The sequence below is a fragment of the Neoarius graeffei genome, chromosome 21 (assembly GCF_027579695.1).
Source record: "Neoarius graeffei isolate fNeoGra1 chromosome 21, fNeoGra1.pri, whole genome shotgun sequence".
Lineage (NCBI taxonomy): Eukaryota > Metazoa > Chordata > Actinopteri > Siluriformes > Ariidae > Neoarius > Neoarius graeffei.
The window spans coordinates 10,056,886-10,076,352 of record NC_083589.1 but is presented as its reverse complement, the minus strand read 5'-3'; the positions used below and the strand labels follow the sequence as shown (position 1 = coordinate 10,076,352).

Here is a 19,467-nt window from a genome sequence, read left to right as displayed (position 1 = left end):
CTCCGGGTGCTCCGGTTTCCCCCACAGTCCAAAGACATGCAGGTTAGGTTAACTGGTGACTCTAAATTGACCGTAGGTGTGAATGGTTGCCTATGTGTCAGCCCTGTGATGACCTGGCGACTTGTCCAGGGTGTACCTCGCCTTTCGCCTGTAGTCAGCTGGGATAGGCTCCTGCAACCCTGTAGAACAGGATAAAGCAGCTAGAGATAATGAGATGAGATGAAGTTAAACAGATGTTATATTCAACTTTGTCTTGTCAACATTTTGGAAATTGTCTGTGTTCACTGAGATATTGTTTAAAATGTTACTTTTCAAAGGGGGTGCACTCAGTTACGCTGAGCACTGTATTGTTTATTTTGAGCTCTTATCAGTTGTCCTGCCCTCTCGACCAGGACATGAGAGCATCACTCAGGGATGTGCAGGATGCAGCCACTCCGGTGCTGTGACGTCACTGAGCAGCGGATGGGAGGCAGGTTCGGGTTGTTTTGGAGAGATGGCGGCCGGATCCCATGAATAAGCAGAAAAAGAAGAGAAAGAAATGATGCCGCTGCACAGACCGCACAGACCGAGGGAGATGTAAGGGCACCTCAAGGCAGATTCTTTCTTATTCCAGTGATGCCCTGACAGCTGTGGGTGAGTCTGTGTGTGATCAGGAAGAGCTCGGGGTTCTTCATGTGTGATTTCACGCGTCCGCCTCCCTGCTCCTCTCGGTAACACGGCAGCGGAGGCGGCAGGAGGAAGTGCGGAGAGCCGGGGTGGGAGGCGCGCAGAGCCGGTGGAAGGTGCGATGGCTGCGGGTGGAGCGCGCGGGGAAACGGTGGAGCAGTACCGCTCCGAGGTGGAGCGGCTCACACACGAGCTCTCCGAGGCGACCCGGGAGAAGATCCGTGCGGCTGAATGCGGACTTGTGGTGCTGGAAGAGAACCAAACCCTAAAACAGCAGTACGCCGACCTGGAAGCCGAACAGGAGACCCTCAGGCAGGAGCTGGAGCAGCTTCAGGAGGTAAAAAGCCCAGCACCAATTCACCTGCAGGCTTTCACTCAGCCTGTTCCTCCAGTAGAATAGGCCCAGCTGTGCTGTAGGAGCTCATGAGCACTGATCAAGCGGCATCTGATAACCATCATTTGAGTTGGAAGATGCAGTTTTATCTTGTTATCATCCTGCACACTAATCCAGGAGACTCTGCTCTGCTGTTTTACTGCAGTAAGCTACGGACACAAGAACAGGGCACGCCCCTTACATCTGGACCACGTAGGCTATGTGAGGTTTGATCCTTTTATCAAGGTGTTAAGTACCTGCCTCGACTTCAGTTCCGAAACACATAATGGCCTGGATGCCGGACAACTTTCACAGAGTCTCCTTATTCATCAGCATAGAAAGATGGTTATTATAAATGCTTATATGGTTATTCGAGTGAGAATACAGACCCGGGATAAGATTCGAACGGTTCAGCCACTGGAGGAGTACAGGACAGCAGGGTTGGGCAGGGAATAGTTCATCTACTGAAATTATCAATAGATATCAAGTAGCATCAGGATGAAACACAGCTGCTAGTGGTGCAGATGCTGAAGCAGCACTTATAAACCAAATGTTAATTTGCTTAACATGAAATAGCTAGGCGGCACGGTGGTGTAGTGGTTAGCGCTGTCGCCTCACAGCAAGAAGGTCCTGGGTTCGAGCCCCGGGGCCGGCGAGGGCCTTTCTGTGTGGAGTTTGCATGTTCTCCCCGTGTCCGCGTGGGTTTCCTCCGGGTGCTCCGGTTTCCCCCACAGTCCAAAGACATGCAGGTTAGGTTAACTGGTGACTCTAAATTGACCGTAGGTGTGAATGTGAGTGTGAATGGTTGTCTGTGTCTATGTGTCAGCCTTGTGATCACCTGGCGACTTGTCCACGGTGTACCCCGCCTTTCGCCCGTAGTCAGCTGGGATAGGCTCCAGCTTGCCTGCGACCCTGTAGAAGGATAAAGCGGCTAGAGATAATGAGATGAAATAGCTAGGGGCGGCACAGTGGTGTAGTGGTTAGCGCCGTCGCCTCACAGCAAGAAGGTCCGGGTTCGAGCCCCGTGACCGGCGAGGGCCTTTCTGTGCGGAGTTTGCGTGTTCTCCCCGTGTCTACGTGGGTTTCCTCTGGGTGCTACGGTTTCCCCCACAGTCCAAAGACATGCAGGTTAGGTTAATTGGTGACTCTAAATTGACCGTAGGTGTGAGTGTGAATGGTTGTCTGTCTATGTGTCAGCCCTGTGATGACCTGGCGACTTGTCCAGGGTGTACCCCGCCTTTCGCCTGTAGTCAGCTGGGATAGGCTCCAGCTTGCCTGCGACCCTGTAGAACAGGATAAAGCAGCTAGAGATGAGAGATGAGATGAAATAGCTAACATTTTGAACTGAAATCAAATTTCTGCTCTGAAATGCAAGTGTGTGAAAAAGAGTAGCTGATTCCTGAAAAAGCAGGTTGATCAGATTCTCTTGAGGAATATTTATATGTATATTTGGCTACAGCAAAAGATTCACTTCATTTCAGAGGTATGTCTCCAAGAATGCTTGGTTACAAGGTCTTTAGATGTTCCTGAAAATGCTCCCAGGCCTTTGTCGAAGACAACATGAGGATCCATTTGAAACACTACTTCCCTTGTAGACTCTTGAGGCTAAATCTTTTCTAATCCTTTATTTTCTTCTCTAATCTTTTGATCTGTTCTAACACATCTCTAAAGCCTAGGTCACAACCGGACGTACGATTTTTTGGCCGTGCGATTCTTGGCGTTTCCTAAATCGCTGCGTTTTTTTTGTTCGTGGAGAAAGACACACGTTGGCCGTAAGTTTGTCTTGCAACCTGAAAAAAACATAAGCGCCCGTAGAGTTTGTTTGACATGACAAAGAACCTCTGCGGCCGGTCTGCGGCCAGTCTATAGCGCGAAAATCAGCACGTCACACGCGCGCCCTCCGTGCGTTTCTTGCGTTTTTTGCACGTAGACCGGCCGTAGGAGCACGTACGGCCGGTTGTGACCTAGGCTTAATGGTATACTTGTGTACTGTACAGTCACCGGCCACTTTAATAGGAACTTCTTGTTGTTGATTCTAATATTCCTGTTCTTGGCTACAGGAATGGAACCAAATGTTGTCTTCTGCTGTTGCATGCTGAGATGCTTTTCCGCTCACCACGGTTGTAAAGAGTGATTATATGAGTTACTATATCCTTCCTGGACAAAAAGCGACAACCAATCTGGCCATTTTCCTCTGACCTCTCGAATCAACAAGGCGTTTGTTTCCACCCACAGAACTGTCGCTCACTCACTCAATGTTTTTTGTTTTTGGCACCATTCTGTGTAAACTCTAGAGACTGTTGTGGGTGAAAACCCCAGGAGATCAGCAGTTTCTGAAATACTCAAACCAGTCCATCTGGCTCAAACCAACACCCATGCCACCGTGAAAGAAAGTCACACTTTGAGATCACAATTTTTCCCATTCTGATGTTTGAACATTGTGAACATTAACCGAAGCTCTTGATTTGGATCTGCATGATTTGACGCATTGTGCTGTTGTCGAGGGATCGGCTGATTAGAGAACTGCATCAAACAGCAGGTGGATGGATGGGTGTTCCTAATAAAGTGTCCAGTGAGTGTGTACAATTATACAGCATAGAAACCGTAGATATTGTACACTGCATGTTACTTTGCAGTAGGTGTTTCTTCTTTACCACAGGCTTTTATTTTGAAACACAGAGTAACTGTGTTGCACTGTGGGATTCACTACACCACAAGGATAGGTTTGGTTGCATTCAGTTCATGTCGTAGGATGAGGTTCCAGAACCTTGAATTTTGGAAATATATTTCATCCCATGCTGCCATGTTTGAATGCAGTAATTTCATTTGCATAATATAAGCTAAAAAATTCCAGGGATGAAAACAATAGTGACTATTGTAATGACAAGCAATCAAGGAAGGAAGAAAGGTTGTAAATTTCTTTGAACAAGACACATTAATGCTTAGATCTTTCTAAATATATTCTCCTAAAACAACTGTGCAATATTTTCTTTTTCTTTCTCAAAAAAATCCAAAAGAAGCACACTGTTGGCCTAACATTTAAAAAGTGATCTCTTTGATACAGAATCTGTGACTCAATTTACACTTGGCTGGTTCATGTGTCATAAGTATCAGGATCATATTATGCTATTATCATATTATGCTATTATGTTTAATTTTTCATGTAATTCAGTGTGAGCGAAAGACAGACAGACAGAGGTGTGTGTGTGTGTGTGGGGTGGGTGATGTGGTGTAATTTTTTTGCACCTGTAATGGTTGATGCACACTGTGTGACATTAGCCTGACTCTCTCTCTCTCTCTAATTTATTATAAAAATGAAGATGTCACTTTGAAATCATGATGTTTTGACTCAAGAATCAGAAACGTGTATTTGCGTTTAGGCTTGTGCAAATATAGTTTCTTATTTTTTCTTGTGAAGTTATGGCTGTTACTTATGAAAACTATCATGACTGGATCCTTGTCGACAGAAATAAATACATCAACCAATAACAGATTTAGCATACTATTTCAGCACACTATTTAGTTCACTAGTGAGTGAATTGTGAATGGTGTAAGGTCTCGTTTGGGTTGGCTCACAGATCAGGGGCTCACACAGTTGTGTATTATGTAACTGCCTCCATAGGATTATCAGGCACACGTTCTGCTGGTGCCATAACCTCGTCAAAGCTCATGGAGTGCAAGTCCACCTTAACCTTGTAAGAATGGGTTTGTAAGTTTCTCTGAGCGCCACATACAGCAATGGTTACACAAGTCTGTCTGAGTTATTATAGTTGTAAAAATAAAGTAATTGTACATCAGTAAGGGAAACTTATCAGTTATTACTTACAAAAATGAGGTATGGAATTCTGAGTGTTTTTTCTCCAGTTTTCTCCCTAAATTAGTCATTGTCAATTCCCACCCATCTCCCCATCACATGATCACTACTAACCAGGGAGGTCAGGTGCTTCCCCCAAAGCATGTGAAACCAGCTGACTGTATCTTTTCGAACTGCTGCTCATGCAACATTAGGGGCAGCGTAACACATTCAGAGAAAACCACTATCCACCCACGTCCATACGCATGAGCTCACAGTGCCCCAGATTGGCGAGTATTACTGTGATTGATAGAGGGAAGAGAGAATGGCAAACCTTCCTTACCTGAAGGCATGACCAGTTTTGCTCTCTTGGGCCCCTGGCCATAGCTGTCACATCATTGGGATTCAGACTCATAATCTCTGGATGATAGGGTGAATGCTTTTCTATTACACCACTCAGGAGTGATTCCTGGCCATTTTTAATGCAGTCCTAGAGTTTAGGCCGCCAACATTATTATGGTCATTATTCTGCATTTCCGTCTTTTCTTAAACCATGTAATCCCAAGAATTATCATGTAAAATATGAAGAACAGTGCACTTCTCATGAGGTATTTACTGTACTTCATTTTTAAAAGACATCCTGCAACTTGTTCTTTTTTTATGTTACTTATTTTTATTGCTTTTTCACTTATATTGGCAAATGTGGTTTAATTTTGTATGTTGTGCATGTGTGGTGGTGAAGCATTCAGAATGCACACAATTAATTAGGTGAAATAGCAAGGCAGATTCTGGCACATGTAAGTAAAAGAGGTGCACAGTTAGATTTGAAGCTTGTGGGAATAAACGTCATGTCATGTAACATTTACAACTCCATTTCCAAAAATGTTGGGACGCAGTGTAAAACATAAATAAAAAAGGAATGTGATGATTTGCAAATCATGGAAACCCTATATTTCAGTGAAAATAGTACAAACGCAGCATATCAAGTGTTGAAACAGAAAATTTATTGTTGTTTTTTTAAATATATGCTTATTTTGAATTTAATGCCAGTATCATGTTACAAAAAAGTTGAGACAGGCAAAAAAACACTGGAAAAGTTGTGTAATGCTAAAGAAAAAAACTAATTTGATTAATTGGCAACAGGTCAGTAACATGATTGGGTATAAAAAGAGCATCCCGGAGAGGCGGAGTCTTGAAGAAGCAAAGATGGGGAGGGGTTCACCGCTCTGTGAAAGACTACATTGGTAAACAGTGCAACAATTTAAGAATAACGTTCCTCAATGTAAAACTGCAAAGAATTTCTGGCTCACGTCGTCTATGTTACATAATATCATTAAAAGATTCAGAGAATCTGGAGAAATCTCTGTGTGCAAGAGACAAGGCTGAAAAGTGACATTGGGATGCCTGTGATCTTCAGGCCCTCAGGAGACACTGCATTAAAAGCAGACATGCGCCTGTAGTGGAAATCACTGTATGGGCTCAGGAACACTTCAGAAAACCATTGTCTGTGAAAACGCGTCATTACTGCATCCACAAATGCAAGTTAAAATCAGATATAAACAATATCCGGAAACACCGCCACCTTCTCTGGAGCTGAGCTCTTTTACAATGGACTGAGGTGAAAGGGAAAACTGTCCTGAAGTTTGACAAATCAAAATTAGAAATTCGTTTTAGAAATCATGGACACCACATCCTCCAGGCTAAAGAGGAGAGGAGCCATCCGGCTTGTTATCAGTGCACAATTCAAAAGCCAGCATTTGTGATGGTATGAGGGGACATTAGTGCACATGACATGGGTAGCTTGTACATCTGGAAAGGCATCATTAATGCTAAATGATATATGCATGTTTCAGAGCAATATGCTGCCATCCAAACAAAATCTTTTTCAGAGAAGGCCTTCCTTCTTGCAGCAAGACAATACCAATTCATTTTCTGCACATATTAAAACCGTATGGTTCCATAGTAAAAGAGTCCAGGTGCTAAACTGGCCTGCCTGCAGTCAAGACCTGTCCAGACATTTGGCATTTTATGAAGCGCAAAATACAACAAAGGAGACCCTGAACTGTTGAGCAATTGAAATTGTATATCAGGCAAGAATGGGACAACATCTATCTTTCAAAACTATAGCAATTGGTCTCCTCAGTTCCCAAATGTTTACAGAGTGTTGTTAAAAGTAGAGGTGATGCAACACAGTGGTAAACACGCCCCTGTCCCAACTGAAACATGTTGCTGGCATCAAATTCAAAATGATTATATATTTTTCAGGAAACAATAAAATTTCTCAATTTAAACATTTGATATGTTGTCTTTGTACCATTTTCAATGAAATATGGGGTTTCCATGATTTGCAAATCATCACATTCTGTTTTTATTAACGTTTTACGCAACGGCCCAACTTTATTTGGAATTGGGGTTGGAGATGCAGTGAAGTGCTTATGTGGTGCTGCATGACACATTTTTCTATGCATTCCATGTACTGGAAAGGCTTGGATCACCAACACCGAGAGCCAGACATAATTCACTGCTTTAATGTCATCGCAAGTGTACAGCGAACCACAACACATTAACTGTCAACATCGTTTTCGTCCCTTTTGGAGCAGTTATAGCACTTCTGTGCTCTATATAAATATGGATGGCAACATTCTTGGATGGCAATAAATGCTGATTTGGAACATGCTTTGACTTTGCTGCAGGGAGTATTACAGATGAATATGTGCCAGGCAGCTTTAACCCATGGGGATGTATTGATTTGAGTCTGTGAAAACCAAAGCTCCCCTTACAGTAAGACAGGCTAATGCTGGTCTAATGAACCATCGTTTGTTTTTCAGTGCAGTTCCTGAAATAGCTCACCAATGTCACAATCAGGATTTTGGAAAATTGCTATGCCAGTAAAGGCTAGTGTATCCTAGCTCAGTAAATCTTTTTTTTTCAGCAAATACAACTTTCATAGACAACTTTAAGTACCTATTTTAATGTATAATGCACTGGCCAGCTAGCACTCACTATGTCAACTAGATCTAATGATGAAAATATACTTCCCCTTAGCAAGCAAATTGAGAATATCACCAAATCAAGGCATATAAATGCTGAAAGATTGCCTACATTTTATATTCTGTGTTGACATTTAAACTCAATAGCAATGCTTAAATACTGCAGTTAATGCACACAAACTGTATAAAACATGAAAGGGATTATCCATCCATCATCCGTAACCGCTTATCCTGTGCAGGGTCGTGGGCAAGCTGGAGCCTATCCCATCTGACTATGGGCGAGAGGCAGGGTACACCCTGGACAAGTCACCAGATCATAGCAGGGCTGCCACATAGACACAAACAACTATTCACTCTCACATTCACACCTACGGTCAATTTAGAGCCACCAATTAACCTAACCTCTTAGGACCGTGGGGGAAACCAAAGCACCCGGAGGAAACCCACGCAGACACGGGGAGAACATGCAAACTCCACACAGAAAGGCCCCCATTGGCCACTGGGCTTGAACCTAGAACCTTCTTGCTGTGAGTCGACAATGCTAACCATGACGCCATCATACCACCCTGAAAGGGATCGTGTCATTTTAAAACTCATTTCAAAGACCTACATTCAGTGGCCACTGTAATAGGAAGTTGTTCTTGATTCTAAGATTCCTGTTCTTGGCTGCAGCAGTGGAACCAAATGTTGTCTTCTGCTGTTGCATGCTGAGATGCTTTTCTGCTCACCACAGTTGTAAAGAGTGATTTATTTGAGTTACTATATCCTTCCTGGTAAAAAAGCTCGAACCAATCTGGCCATTTCGTCTGACCTCTCTTATCAACATGGCGTTTGTTTCCACCCACAGAACTGTCGCCCACTCACTCAGTGTTTTTTGTTTTTCACACCATTCTGTGTAAAATCTAGAGGCTGTTGTGGGTGAAAACCCCAGGAGATAAGCAGTTTCTGAAATACTCAAGCCAGTCCATCTGGCTCAAACCAACACCCATGCCCCAGTGAAAGAAAGTCACACTTTGAGATCACAATTTTCCCATTCTGATGTTTGAACATTGTGAACATTAACTGAAGCTCTTGATTTGGATCTGCATGATTTGATGCATTGTGCTGCTGTCGAGGGATCAACTGATTAGAGAACTGCATCAAACACCAGGTGGTGTGTATGGGTATTCCTAATAAAGTGGCCAGTGAGTGTATATCAGAAACATTTTCACTGGTTAGTTTTATTTCTGTGAATTGAAAAATGAAATATTATCCTCTCTCTTTCTGTTACTGTTGTGCATTTCCCTCGTAGGGTGGACCTTATTTGAGTGGGAGCTGGAAGTGGTGAGACACCTTTTGACACAGCCCACAGAGTATTTAACCACACTGTTCATAGGGCAGACAAATACACTGGGAAGAGAATTTGCTTTTGCCTGAGTTTGAAATAATCTGTGTTGTTCTTGTTGGTGTCTACTAATACAGCAGTATATTAATCGTAAATCATGGCCAGGAGGCTCATCCTGCTCTCAGATCAAAGGGTGATTGATCTATTAACCAACCCCTTACTTACAAACCTTACTTTGTATTGTCATCATGCTGAGTCACTCTCACACAAGATGTGATGTCATTTATCAGAAGTCATTTTAACACATTCACCGAAGAGAACAGGGGGACAGTTTCATTTGTAGGGTTGATATCAGGTGATACTCCAGATTGACTAGTATACTGCTATCTAGTATATTAAGTTTGATCACGGTGCAACGTATTTGAACTCCAATCCTTAACACAGAGAGTGTGCTAAATGATATGCTTTTTACTGACCATAGTGATGGTCATCAAAAAATCTACCTTTAGCAAAAGCTGTGGAGCTGGAATATAGATCAGTCCTTCAACCTCACCAGTTGCCAGTGGGTTCTCATCTCATCTCATTATCTCTAGACGGTTTGTCCTGTTCTACAGGGTCACAGGCAAGCTGGAGCCTATCCCAGCTGACTACGGGCGAAAGGTGGAGTACACCCTGGACAAGTCGCCAGGTCATCACAGGGCTGACACATAGACACAGACAACCATTCACAGTCACATTCACAACTACGGTCAATTTAGAGTCACCAGTTAACTTAACCTGCATGTCTTTGGACTGTGGGGGAAACCGGAGCACCCGGAGGAAACCCACACGGACACAGGGAGAACATGCAAACTCCACACAGAAAGGCCCTCGCCGGCCACGGGGCTCGAACCCAGACCTTCTTGCTGTGAGGCAACAGCGCTAACCACTACACCACCGTGCCACCCCTCACTGGGTTCTTTTTCATCAAAAAAGGAGGGAAGGGCTCCTGCCATTTAGTGGTTACAGTATCAGATTCTTAGCGCATATCCTGGATGAACATGGAGTGGAGATGGACAAGACAAAGGTAGAAGCAGTAATATTATGGTGACAACCCCAGACAACAAAGAAATTACAGGGGTCTCTGTGAATCATAATTTTTTATTGATGGTTATGAAGATGCAGCTCAATGGCAACCCCATTGACACCATCATTAAAAGGAAAGCCAAAGTTTTGTGGAACAAGGCAGCAATTCACGCCTTCCAGGCTTGCTTAGGGTTGCCTATAGGATTTCTGTACCCATATTGCATTGTTGCTTATAGATCTTTGCAGATCTTTGATGTGAAAACCATAGTGTTGTAGTCAAGTCACTAAACCTCGAGTCCGAGTCCAGTCTCGAGTTCCCAGTGTTCAAGTCCAAGTCATTAAAGAAAATTTCAAGTCGAGTCTACTATTGATCCAAGTCAAGTCTGAATTGAGTCCAACACTCCAACCGCACCATTTGACGGTGGCTGTTTCAGCGCCATTAACATTAGTTTGTTCCTGAACATGCTGTATGAACAGGTGAAGGTGCATTCTCTTTATCAGGGAGTGTGAAGTATTCTGTCAGAGATGGTTGGGAGACAGATGTAAGTGCAGAAGGTGTGTTTATTAATACAAGTGAAGACAGGTAAACAATCCAGAATGGCAGGCAAAATCGTAAAACGGTGAAACAGGCAACAGGTCGAGCGAGGCACACATCAAACTCAGCAGAATCAAAGACAAGAAACAGCAAATCAAGAATCAGGAAACCAAACAAGGAAATAAGGCTTGGTAACGTGTCAGCAATTAAACTCAATACTTCGCAAAGTAAGTGTGTTTTCACAGTTTTTATATAAGCATGCTGATTGCACCTTAATCCTATGCAGGTGCAAGTCTTGGCGCCCGAGAGTCTATCCGATGCATGCGCCAAGGCGCACAGGGGTGACACTCTTGCATGAAATTAGTGCAAAAATTAATGTAGATATAAATATCTTATGCCAAATTATTATGGCATGTTACAAAAATAAAGAAAAAAATCTGAGTCCTCGTTTCCAATTTATGAGTCCAAATGCAGTTTAGGCACGAGTCCAAGTCATGATTGATTGATTGATTGATAGATAGATAGATAGATAGATAGATAGATAGATAGATAGATAGATAGATAGAGAGATAGAGAGATAGATAGATACTTTATTAATCCCTGAGGGAGATTCGAGGTATCCCGTAACATTTCCGCATTGCACAAGATCAATACAAAAATAAATAGCATTATACAAGGAAATCGTATAAAAATAACTAAAATACCAAAGAAATAAAACATTACCAATAAGAGCAAGTAATAGAATATACAGCTCTCAGTGTGTGAGGTAGTGCAGTTGACAGTAACCAGTCACAGTGCAAATAAGAGTGTAATGAGCAGTGCAAATACTTTGTGGACAGTTACATACATGTGCAGTGTGTTTAGTGGTATATGGTAGATAAAAAGCATAGTATATTACATGATAGGCATAGTTAAAGTATATATCAGTACAAATAGTATATGTCATAGTGTGATAGTATACAATATATAATATTAAATTAATATATAAATATTAAGTTAGTATATATAGCAGTATGTATAATATATAAGTAAGTAGATACATTATAACAGTATATGATAAGAAAGTATAGAATAAGGTAAAGTACAACATACCGGCTTAACTACAAATATCTGTATATACCCATCTATGCAGGGCGGCACGGTGGTGCAGTGGTTAGCGCTGTCGCCTCACAGCAAGAAGGTCCGGGTTCGAGCCCCGTGGCCGGCGAGGGCCTTTCTGTGCGGAGTTTGCATGTTCTCCCCGTGTCCGCGTGGGTTTCCCCCACAGTCCAAAGACATGCAGGTTAGGTTAACTGGTGACTCTAAATTGACCGTAGGTGTGAATGTGAGTGTGAATGGTTGTCTGTGTCTATGTGTCAGCCCTGTGATGACCTGGCGACTTGTCCAGGGTGTACCCCGCCTTTCGCCCATAGTCAGCTGGGATAGGCTCCAGCTTGCCTGCGACCCTGTAGAACAGGATAAAGCGGCTAGAGATAATGAGATGAGATGAGACCCATCTATGCATACATATACATACATACATCTATGTAAGCAGCAGAAAATTGCAATGGACATGAAATGAGCAGTGTAACTAGTCCTGACTACAGCAGAGTCACAGAGCCTTATTTTTGCTGAGCCGGGAGGAGCTGAACAGTCTAATGGCCCAAGGGACAAAAGACTTCCTGAATCTGTCTGTGGTGCAGGGCAGGGACAACAGTCTGCCGCTGAACAAGCTCCTCTGCCTGATGATGGCACCGTACAGAGGGTGGTGAATATTGTCCATGATTGAGAGCAGTTTGCTCAGGGCCCTTCGCTCTGCCACTGATGTAAGAGACTCCAGCTCAGTTCCCAGCACAGAGCCAGCTTTCCTCACCAGCCTGTCGAGCCGTCCAGCATCTCTCTTCTTAATGCTGCCTCCCCAACACACTACAGCACAGAAGAGGACACTGGCTACCACAGACTGGTAGAACATCAGCAGCAGTTTTCAGCAGATCCTGAAGGACCTGAGCCTCCTCAGGAAGTAGTCTGCTCTGACCCTTCCTGTAGAGGGTATCAGTGTTCACTGTCCAGTCCAGCTTGTCGTCCAGATGTACACCCAGGTATTTGTAGGTCCTGACCATCTCCACATCGACCCCCTCAATAGAGATCGGCTGCAGAGTCAGCCTGGACCTTCTAAAGTCCACAAGCATTTCTTTTGTTTTGCTAATGTTCAGCTGCAGGTGGTTGGATTTACACCACAACACAAAGTCCTGTATCAGGCTCCTGTACTCCTCCTCCTGTCCATCATGAACACATCCCACAATCGCAGTATTGTCCGAGAACTTCTGCATGTGGCAAGACTCCGAGTTGTATTTGAAGTCTGATGTGTAGAGAGTGAACAGAACTGGAGAGAGCACAGTCCCCTGTGGTGCTCCCATACTGCTGATCACCATGTCAGAAATGCCGTCCCTGATCCTGACGTGTTGTGGTCTCCCGGTGAGGTAGTCTGTGATCCAGGAGACCAGATGTGTGTCCACCTCCATCTCCTGCAACTTGTCTCTCAGTAGAAGGGGCTGGATGGTGTTAAAGGTGCTGGAGAAGTAAAAAAAAGATGATCCTCACTGTGCCGCTCCCCTTGTCCAGATGAGAGTGAATCCTGTGCAGAAGATAGAGGATGGCGTCATCCACTCCCACCTTCTCCCAGTACACGAACTGCAGTGGGTCCTCAGCATGATGAACCTGGGGTCTGAGGAGGTTCAGCAGCAGTTGCTCCATGGTCTTCATCACATGTGATGTCAAGGCGACCGGCCTGTAGTCATTTAGTTCCTTTGGATGTATTTTCTTGGGAACTGGAATGAGGCACGATGTCTTCCACATGACAGGAACCCTCCCGAGGCGAAGACTCAGGTTAAAGACGTGTTGGAGGGGCTCCCCCAGTTGGGCAGCGCAGGCCCTCAGCATCCTGGGACACATCTTGTCCGGGCCTGCTGCCTTCCTGGGGTGGAGTCTCCTCAGCTCTCTCCTGACTTGGTCTGCAGTGAAGATGGGGGGACTGGGGGAGTGGATGTGTATTCCATCTGCAGGAGGTGTTGATGGCTCTGATGATGATGATAATATTGGTGGTGGGGGTGAGGGCTGATCTGCTGGTGATGGTGACAAGGTGACAACTGCTGGAGGAGGGGAGGAGGGGGCAGCAGGAGCAGGACAGTCAAACCTGTTGAAGTGGTTAAACTGGTTTGCCCTGTCCATGCCCCCATCTGCTGAGCTGCCGCTGTTCTTCTTGCAGCCTGTGATGGTTTTCATCCCATCCCAGACCTCCTTCATGTTGTTTTCTTGCAGCTTCTGTTCCACCTTTTTCCTGTATGACTCCTTGGTCTCTTTTAGCTGGATTTTGAGTTCCCCCTGTACACGCTTCAGCTCTGACCTGTCTCCGTCTTTGAACGCCCTCTTCTTTTGGTTGAGGAGGCCCTTGACTTCACTGGTAATCCAGGGCTTGTTGTTTGGAAAGCAGCATACAGTTTTTGTGGGAACAGCAATGTCCCTGCAAAAGTTCAAGTAGTCCATTACAGTGGGGCAAAAAAGTATTTAGTCAGCCACCAATTGTGCAAGTTCTCCCACTTAAAAAGATGAGAGAGGCCTGTAATTTTCATCATAGGTATACCTCAACTATGAGAGACAGAGTGGGGGGAAAGAATCCAGGAAATCACATTGTAGGATTTTTAATGAATTAATTGGTAAATTCCTCAGTAAAATAAGTATTTGGCCACCTACAAACAAGCAAGATTTCTGGCTCTCACAGACCTGTAACAACTTCTTTAAGAGGCTCCTCTGTCCTCCACTCGTTACCTGTATTAATGGCACCTGTTTGAACTCGTTATCAGTATAAAAGACACCTGTCCACAACCTCAAACAGTCACACTCCAAACTCCACTATGGCCAAGACCAAAGAGCTGTCAAAGGACACCAGAAACAAAATTGTAGACCTGCACCAGGCTGGGAAGACTGAATCTGCAATAGGTAAGCAGCTTGGTGTGAAGAAATCAACTGTGGGAGCAATTATTAGAAAATGGAAGACATACAAGACCACTGATAATCTCCCTCGATCTGGGACTCCACGCAAGATCTCACCTCGTGGGGTCAAAATGATCACAAGAACGGTGAGCAAAAATCCCAGAACCACTCGGGGGGACCTAGTGAATGACCTGCAGAGAGCTGGGACCAAAGTAACAAAGGCTACCATCAGTAACACACTATGCCGCCAGGGACTCAAATCCTGCAGTGCCAGACGTGTCTCCCTGCTTAAGCCAGTACATGTCCAGGCCCATCTGAAGTTTGCTAGAGAGCATTTGGATGATCCAGAAGAGGATTGGGAGAATGTCATATGGTCAGATGAAACCAAAATAGAACTTTTTGGTAAAAACTCAACTTGTCTTGTTTGGAGGAGAAAGAATGCTGAGTTGCATCCAAAGAACACCATACCTACTGTGAAGCATGGGGATGGAAACATCATGCTATGGGGCTGTTTTTCTGCAAAGGGACCAGGACGACTGACCCGTGTAAAGGAAAGAATGAATGGGGCCATGTATCGTGAGATTTTGAGTGAAAACCTCCTTCCATCAGCAAGGGCATTGAAGATGAAACGTGGCTGGGTCTTTCAGCATGACAATGATCCCAAACACACCACCCGGGAAACGAAGGAGTGGCTTCGTAAGAAGCATTTCAAGGTCCTGGAGTGGCCTAGCCAGTCTCCAGATCTCAACCCCATAGAAAATCTTTGGAGGGAGTTGAAAGTCCGTGTTGCCCAGCGACAGCCCCAAAACATCACTGCTCTAGAGGAGATCTGCATGGAGGAATGGGCCAAAATACCAGCAACAGTGTGTGAAAAACTTGTGAAGACTTACAGAAAACGTTTGACCTCTGTCATTGCCAACAAAGGGTATATAACAAAGTATTGAGATGAACTTTTGTTATTGACCAAATACTTATTTTCCACCATAATTTGCAAATAAATTCTTTAAAAATCAGACAATGTGATTTTCTGGATTTTTTTTCTCATTTTGTCTCTCATAGTTGAGGTATACCTATGATGAAAATTACAGGCCTCTCTCATCTTTTTAAGTGGGAGAACTTGCACAATTGGTGACTGACTAAATACTTTTTTGCCCCACTGTATGCAGTGTGTCACCTCCTCAATGTCCTCCCCATGTGGGTCTAACAGTACATTCCAGTTGGTCGTCTCAAAGCAGTCCTTAAGAGTTTCCTCTGCCTCAGGAGACCAGGCCCTGAATGAACGCATGGCGGTGGGCTGCTTCAGAACCATTGGTTTGTACTGAGGCTGTAGGAGAACCAGATTATGGTCAGATCTCCCCAGCGGTGGTAGTGGGATTGCCCTGTATGCATCCCTTACATTGGCATACAATAGGTCTATGGTCCTGTTTTTCCTAGTGGGACAGTTCACAAACTGATGAAAGGCAGGGAGAGTGGAGTCCAGAGTGACATGGTTAAAATCCCCAGAGATCGCGAAGAAAACCTCGGGGTGTTGTGTCTGCAGCGCTGCTATGGTGGAGTGAATGATGTCACACGCCGCCTGCACGTCCGCACATGGAGGAATGTAAACACAGGTGAAAATGGCGTGTGTAAACTCCTGAGGCATGTAATACGGTCGAAGACTCACCCCTAACAGTTCAATGTCCCGGCAGCAGGTGATCACCTTAACGTTTACATGTCCCGGATTGCACCGTCTGGTGTTAATTAACAGTGCGAGTCCCCCACCTTTGCGCTTGCCGCTCAGCTTTGCATCCCTGTCTGCTCTGACTGTAGTGAATCCAGGTAGCTCCACATTAAAATCCGGTGTGTCACTGTTAAGCCACGTCTGAATGAAACACAACAAACTACACTCCCTGTAGAGCCTCTGGGTTTTCACCAGTCCTGCCAGCTCATCAGTTTTGTTGGTTAGCAAGTTCACATTCCCCATAAGCACCAACGGAACCGAGGGTTTGTACCTCCACCGCCCCTCCATCTTCTTAGCCTTGCGCTTGGCCTCAGCTCTGCAGCCCCGGTACCTCCTCCTCAGTTCCACAGGTATCCTGAGTATAACCACGAAAATATCCGCTGCGCCGCATGTTGACACCAGAAACATCCATAAGCTATGATAATAATACACACCAGATGTGCATAGTTGTAAAAAGACGAAAAGAAAAACACTAAAAGAAAGCCCTAAAGTCAAAGAAAGATGATACGGACGAAGCTACTGGAGAGGCCGCCGCTCTGCGTCAGCGCAACAGATTCATGTTTGTTCCTTTACAGATTTCCATGCAGGGCTTCATCAGCTTGTTCCACTAGTGAGAACATCAGTGTCTGTACCTCAACCTTAGTGCTTATTGTCTTAGGTTGAGTCTTCAATGCAATCTGATGCACATTCGTGCTCTTTAATGCAGTGAATTGTGGGATTGTCCAGTCACTGTTTTGGGGAACTACAGTGGTGCTTGAAAGTTTGTGAACCCTTTAGAATTTTCTATATTTCTGATATAAATATGACCTAAAACAACATCAGATTTTCACACAAGTCCTAAAAGTAGATAAAGAGAACCCAGTTAAACAAATGAGACAAAAATATTATGCTTGGTCATTTATTTATTGAGGAAAATGATCCAATATTACACATCTGTGAGTGGCAAAAGTATGTGAACCTCTAGGATTAGCAGTTAATTTGAAGGTGAAATTAGAGTCAGGTGTTTTCAATCAATGGGATGACAATAAGGTGTGAATAGGCACCCTGTTTTATTTAAAGAACAGGGATCTATCAAAGTCTGATCTTAACAACACATGTTTGTGGAAGTGTATCATGGAATGAACAAAGGAGTTTCTGAGGACCTCAGAAAAAGCGTTGTTGACGCTCATCAGGCTGGAAAAGATTACAAAAACATCTCTAAAGAGTTTGAACTCCACCAGTCCACAGTCAGACAGATTGTGTACAAATGGAGGAAATTCAAGACCATTGTTACCCTCCCCAGGAGTGGTCGACCAACAAAGATCACTCCAAGAGCAAGGCGTGTAATAGTCAGCGAGGTCACAAAGGACCCCAGGGTAACTTCTAAGCAACTGAAAGCTTCCCTCACATTGGCTAATGTTCATGAGTCCACCATCAGGAGAACACTAAACAGCAATGGTGTGCATGGCAGGGTTGCAAGGAGAAAACCACTGCTCTCCAAAAAGAACATTGCTGCACATCTGCAGTTTGTTAAAGATCACGTGGACAAGCCAGTAGCTAATCCTAGAGGTTGCCATCATTGATGGAACAATGAATTCTGAATTATACCAGCGAATTCTAAAGGAAAATGTCAGGACATCTGTCCATGAACTGAATCTCAAGAGAAGGCGGGTCATGCAGCAAGACAACGACCCTAAGCACACAAGTCGTTCTACCAAAGAATGGTTAAAGAAGAATAAAGTTAATGTTTTGGAATGGCCAAGTCAAAGTCCTGACCTTAATCCAATCGAAATGTTGTGGAAGGACCTGAAGCGAGCAGTTCATGCGAGGAAACCACCAACATCCCAGAGTTGAAGCGATTCTGTACAGAGGAATGGGCTAAAATTCCTCCAAGCCAGTGTGCAGGACTGATCAACAGTTACTGGAAATGTTTAGTTGCAGTTATTGCTGCACAAGAGGGTCACACCAGATACTGAAAGCAAAGGTTCACATACTTTTGCCACTCACAGATATGTAATATTGGATCATTTTCCTCAATAAATAAATGACCAAGTATAATATTTTTGTCTCATTTGTTTAACTGGGTTCTCTTTATCTACTTTTAGGACTTGTGTGAAAATCTGATGATGTTTTAAGGTCATATTTATGCAGAAATATAGAAAATTCTAAAGGGTTCACAAACTTTCAAGCACCACTGTATAGCATGAGATAGGCTGGGTATAGAATCAGCTGTGGCAGTGTGTGACTCAGCTTTAGTTTTACTTAATATCAACCTGCACTGCATTTCCAGACATTTTCCCAGTTTGTTGACTTAAAATGATAAGATTATTTTCTCAGTGTCTGCTCTGCCCATGCCACTACATGCCAAACTTCAACAATAGATAACATCTTATTGAGTGGCAGTCAATTATTACTGAAAACAATAAATTATATTGACTCACTGTCACCCTTTTTTACACATCAACACACCTCTATATTATAGATTAAATGTAACATACTGTATTTTTATACCGTATTAAATTACCATGTGATGATTTAGTTGATGTTAAAACACTAACAATTCCCTGAGGTGGGACAATGAGAAACTGGAGACAGGTGTTACAATTCAAGGTGCACTTTTATTTTTAGCCTTCACTTTTCAGTGACATCTAACATACACATACACATACATGTGTTGAGGAACTCAGCTCTCTCTCTCATTCCTGGCTGTCTGAAAGACACAGAGACACATGTTAATAGACAACCAGTAATTAGACACAGGTATAACTCATCACATGTTACCTGCTGGTTCAATCTGACTCCTCACCGTTCACAGCCAACACTCAACCACACCCTCGCTGCCACAAACATATTCTTTAAAGGTTGAAGGTTCTGACTGCAAAGTTGAATTCTGGGCAAAACATTCTATTTCTATTGCTGTTAGAGTTTTGAGATGTTGCAATGCTGTGCACACACACACCGTGTATCCTGTGTGTAAATGTTTTGCTGAGATAAAATGCGTCCTGAATTTTGCGATTTCAAAAATTGCCCAAGCAAGCAAACAGCAATGTCAC

At 43.8% G+C, this 19,467-nt stretch overlaps 1 protein-coding gene across 2 annotated transcripts in view; it reads left to right on the top strand.

The window, feature by feature from the left end:
- The first annotated feature begins 787 nt into the window (after positions 1-787).
- LOC132870225 (protein bicaudal D homolog 1-like) overlaps positions 788-19,467 on the top strand; it is a 46,353-nt gene continuing 27,673 nt past the window's right edge. For both annotated transcript variants that reach the window (XM_060903852.1, XM_060903851.1), the window contains exon 1: positions 788-1,003. In XM_060903852.1, coding sequence (XP_060759835.1) covers positions 788-1,003 — 216 coding nt within the window. The remainder of the gene's footprint in view (positions 1,004-19,467) is intronic.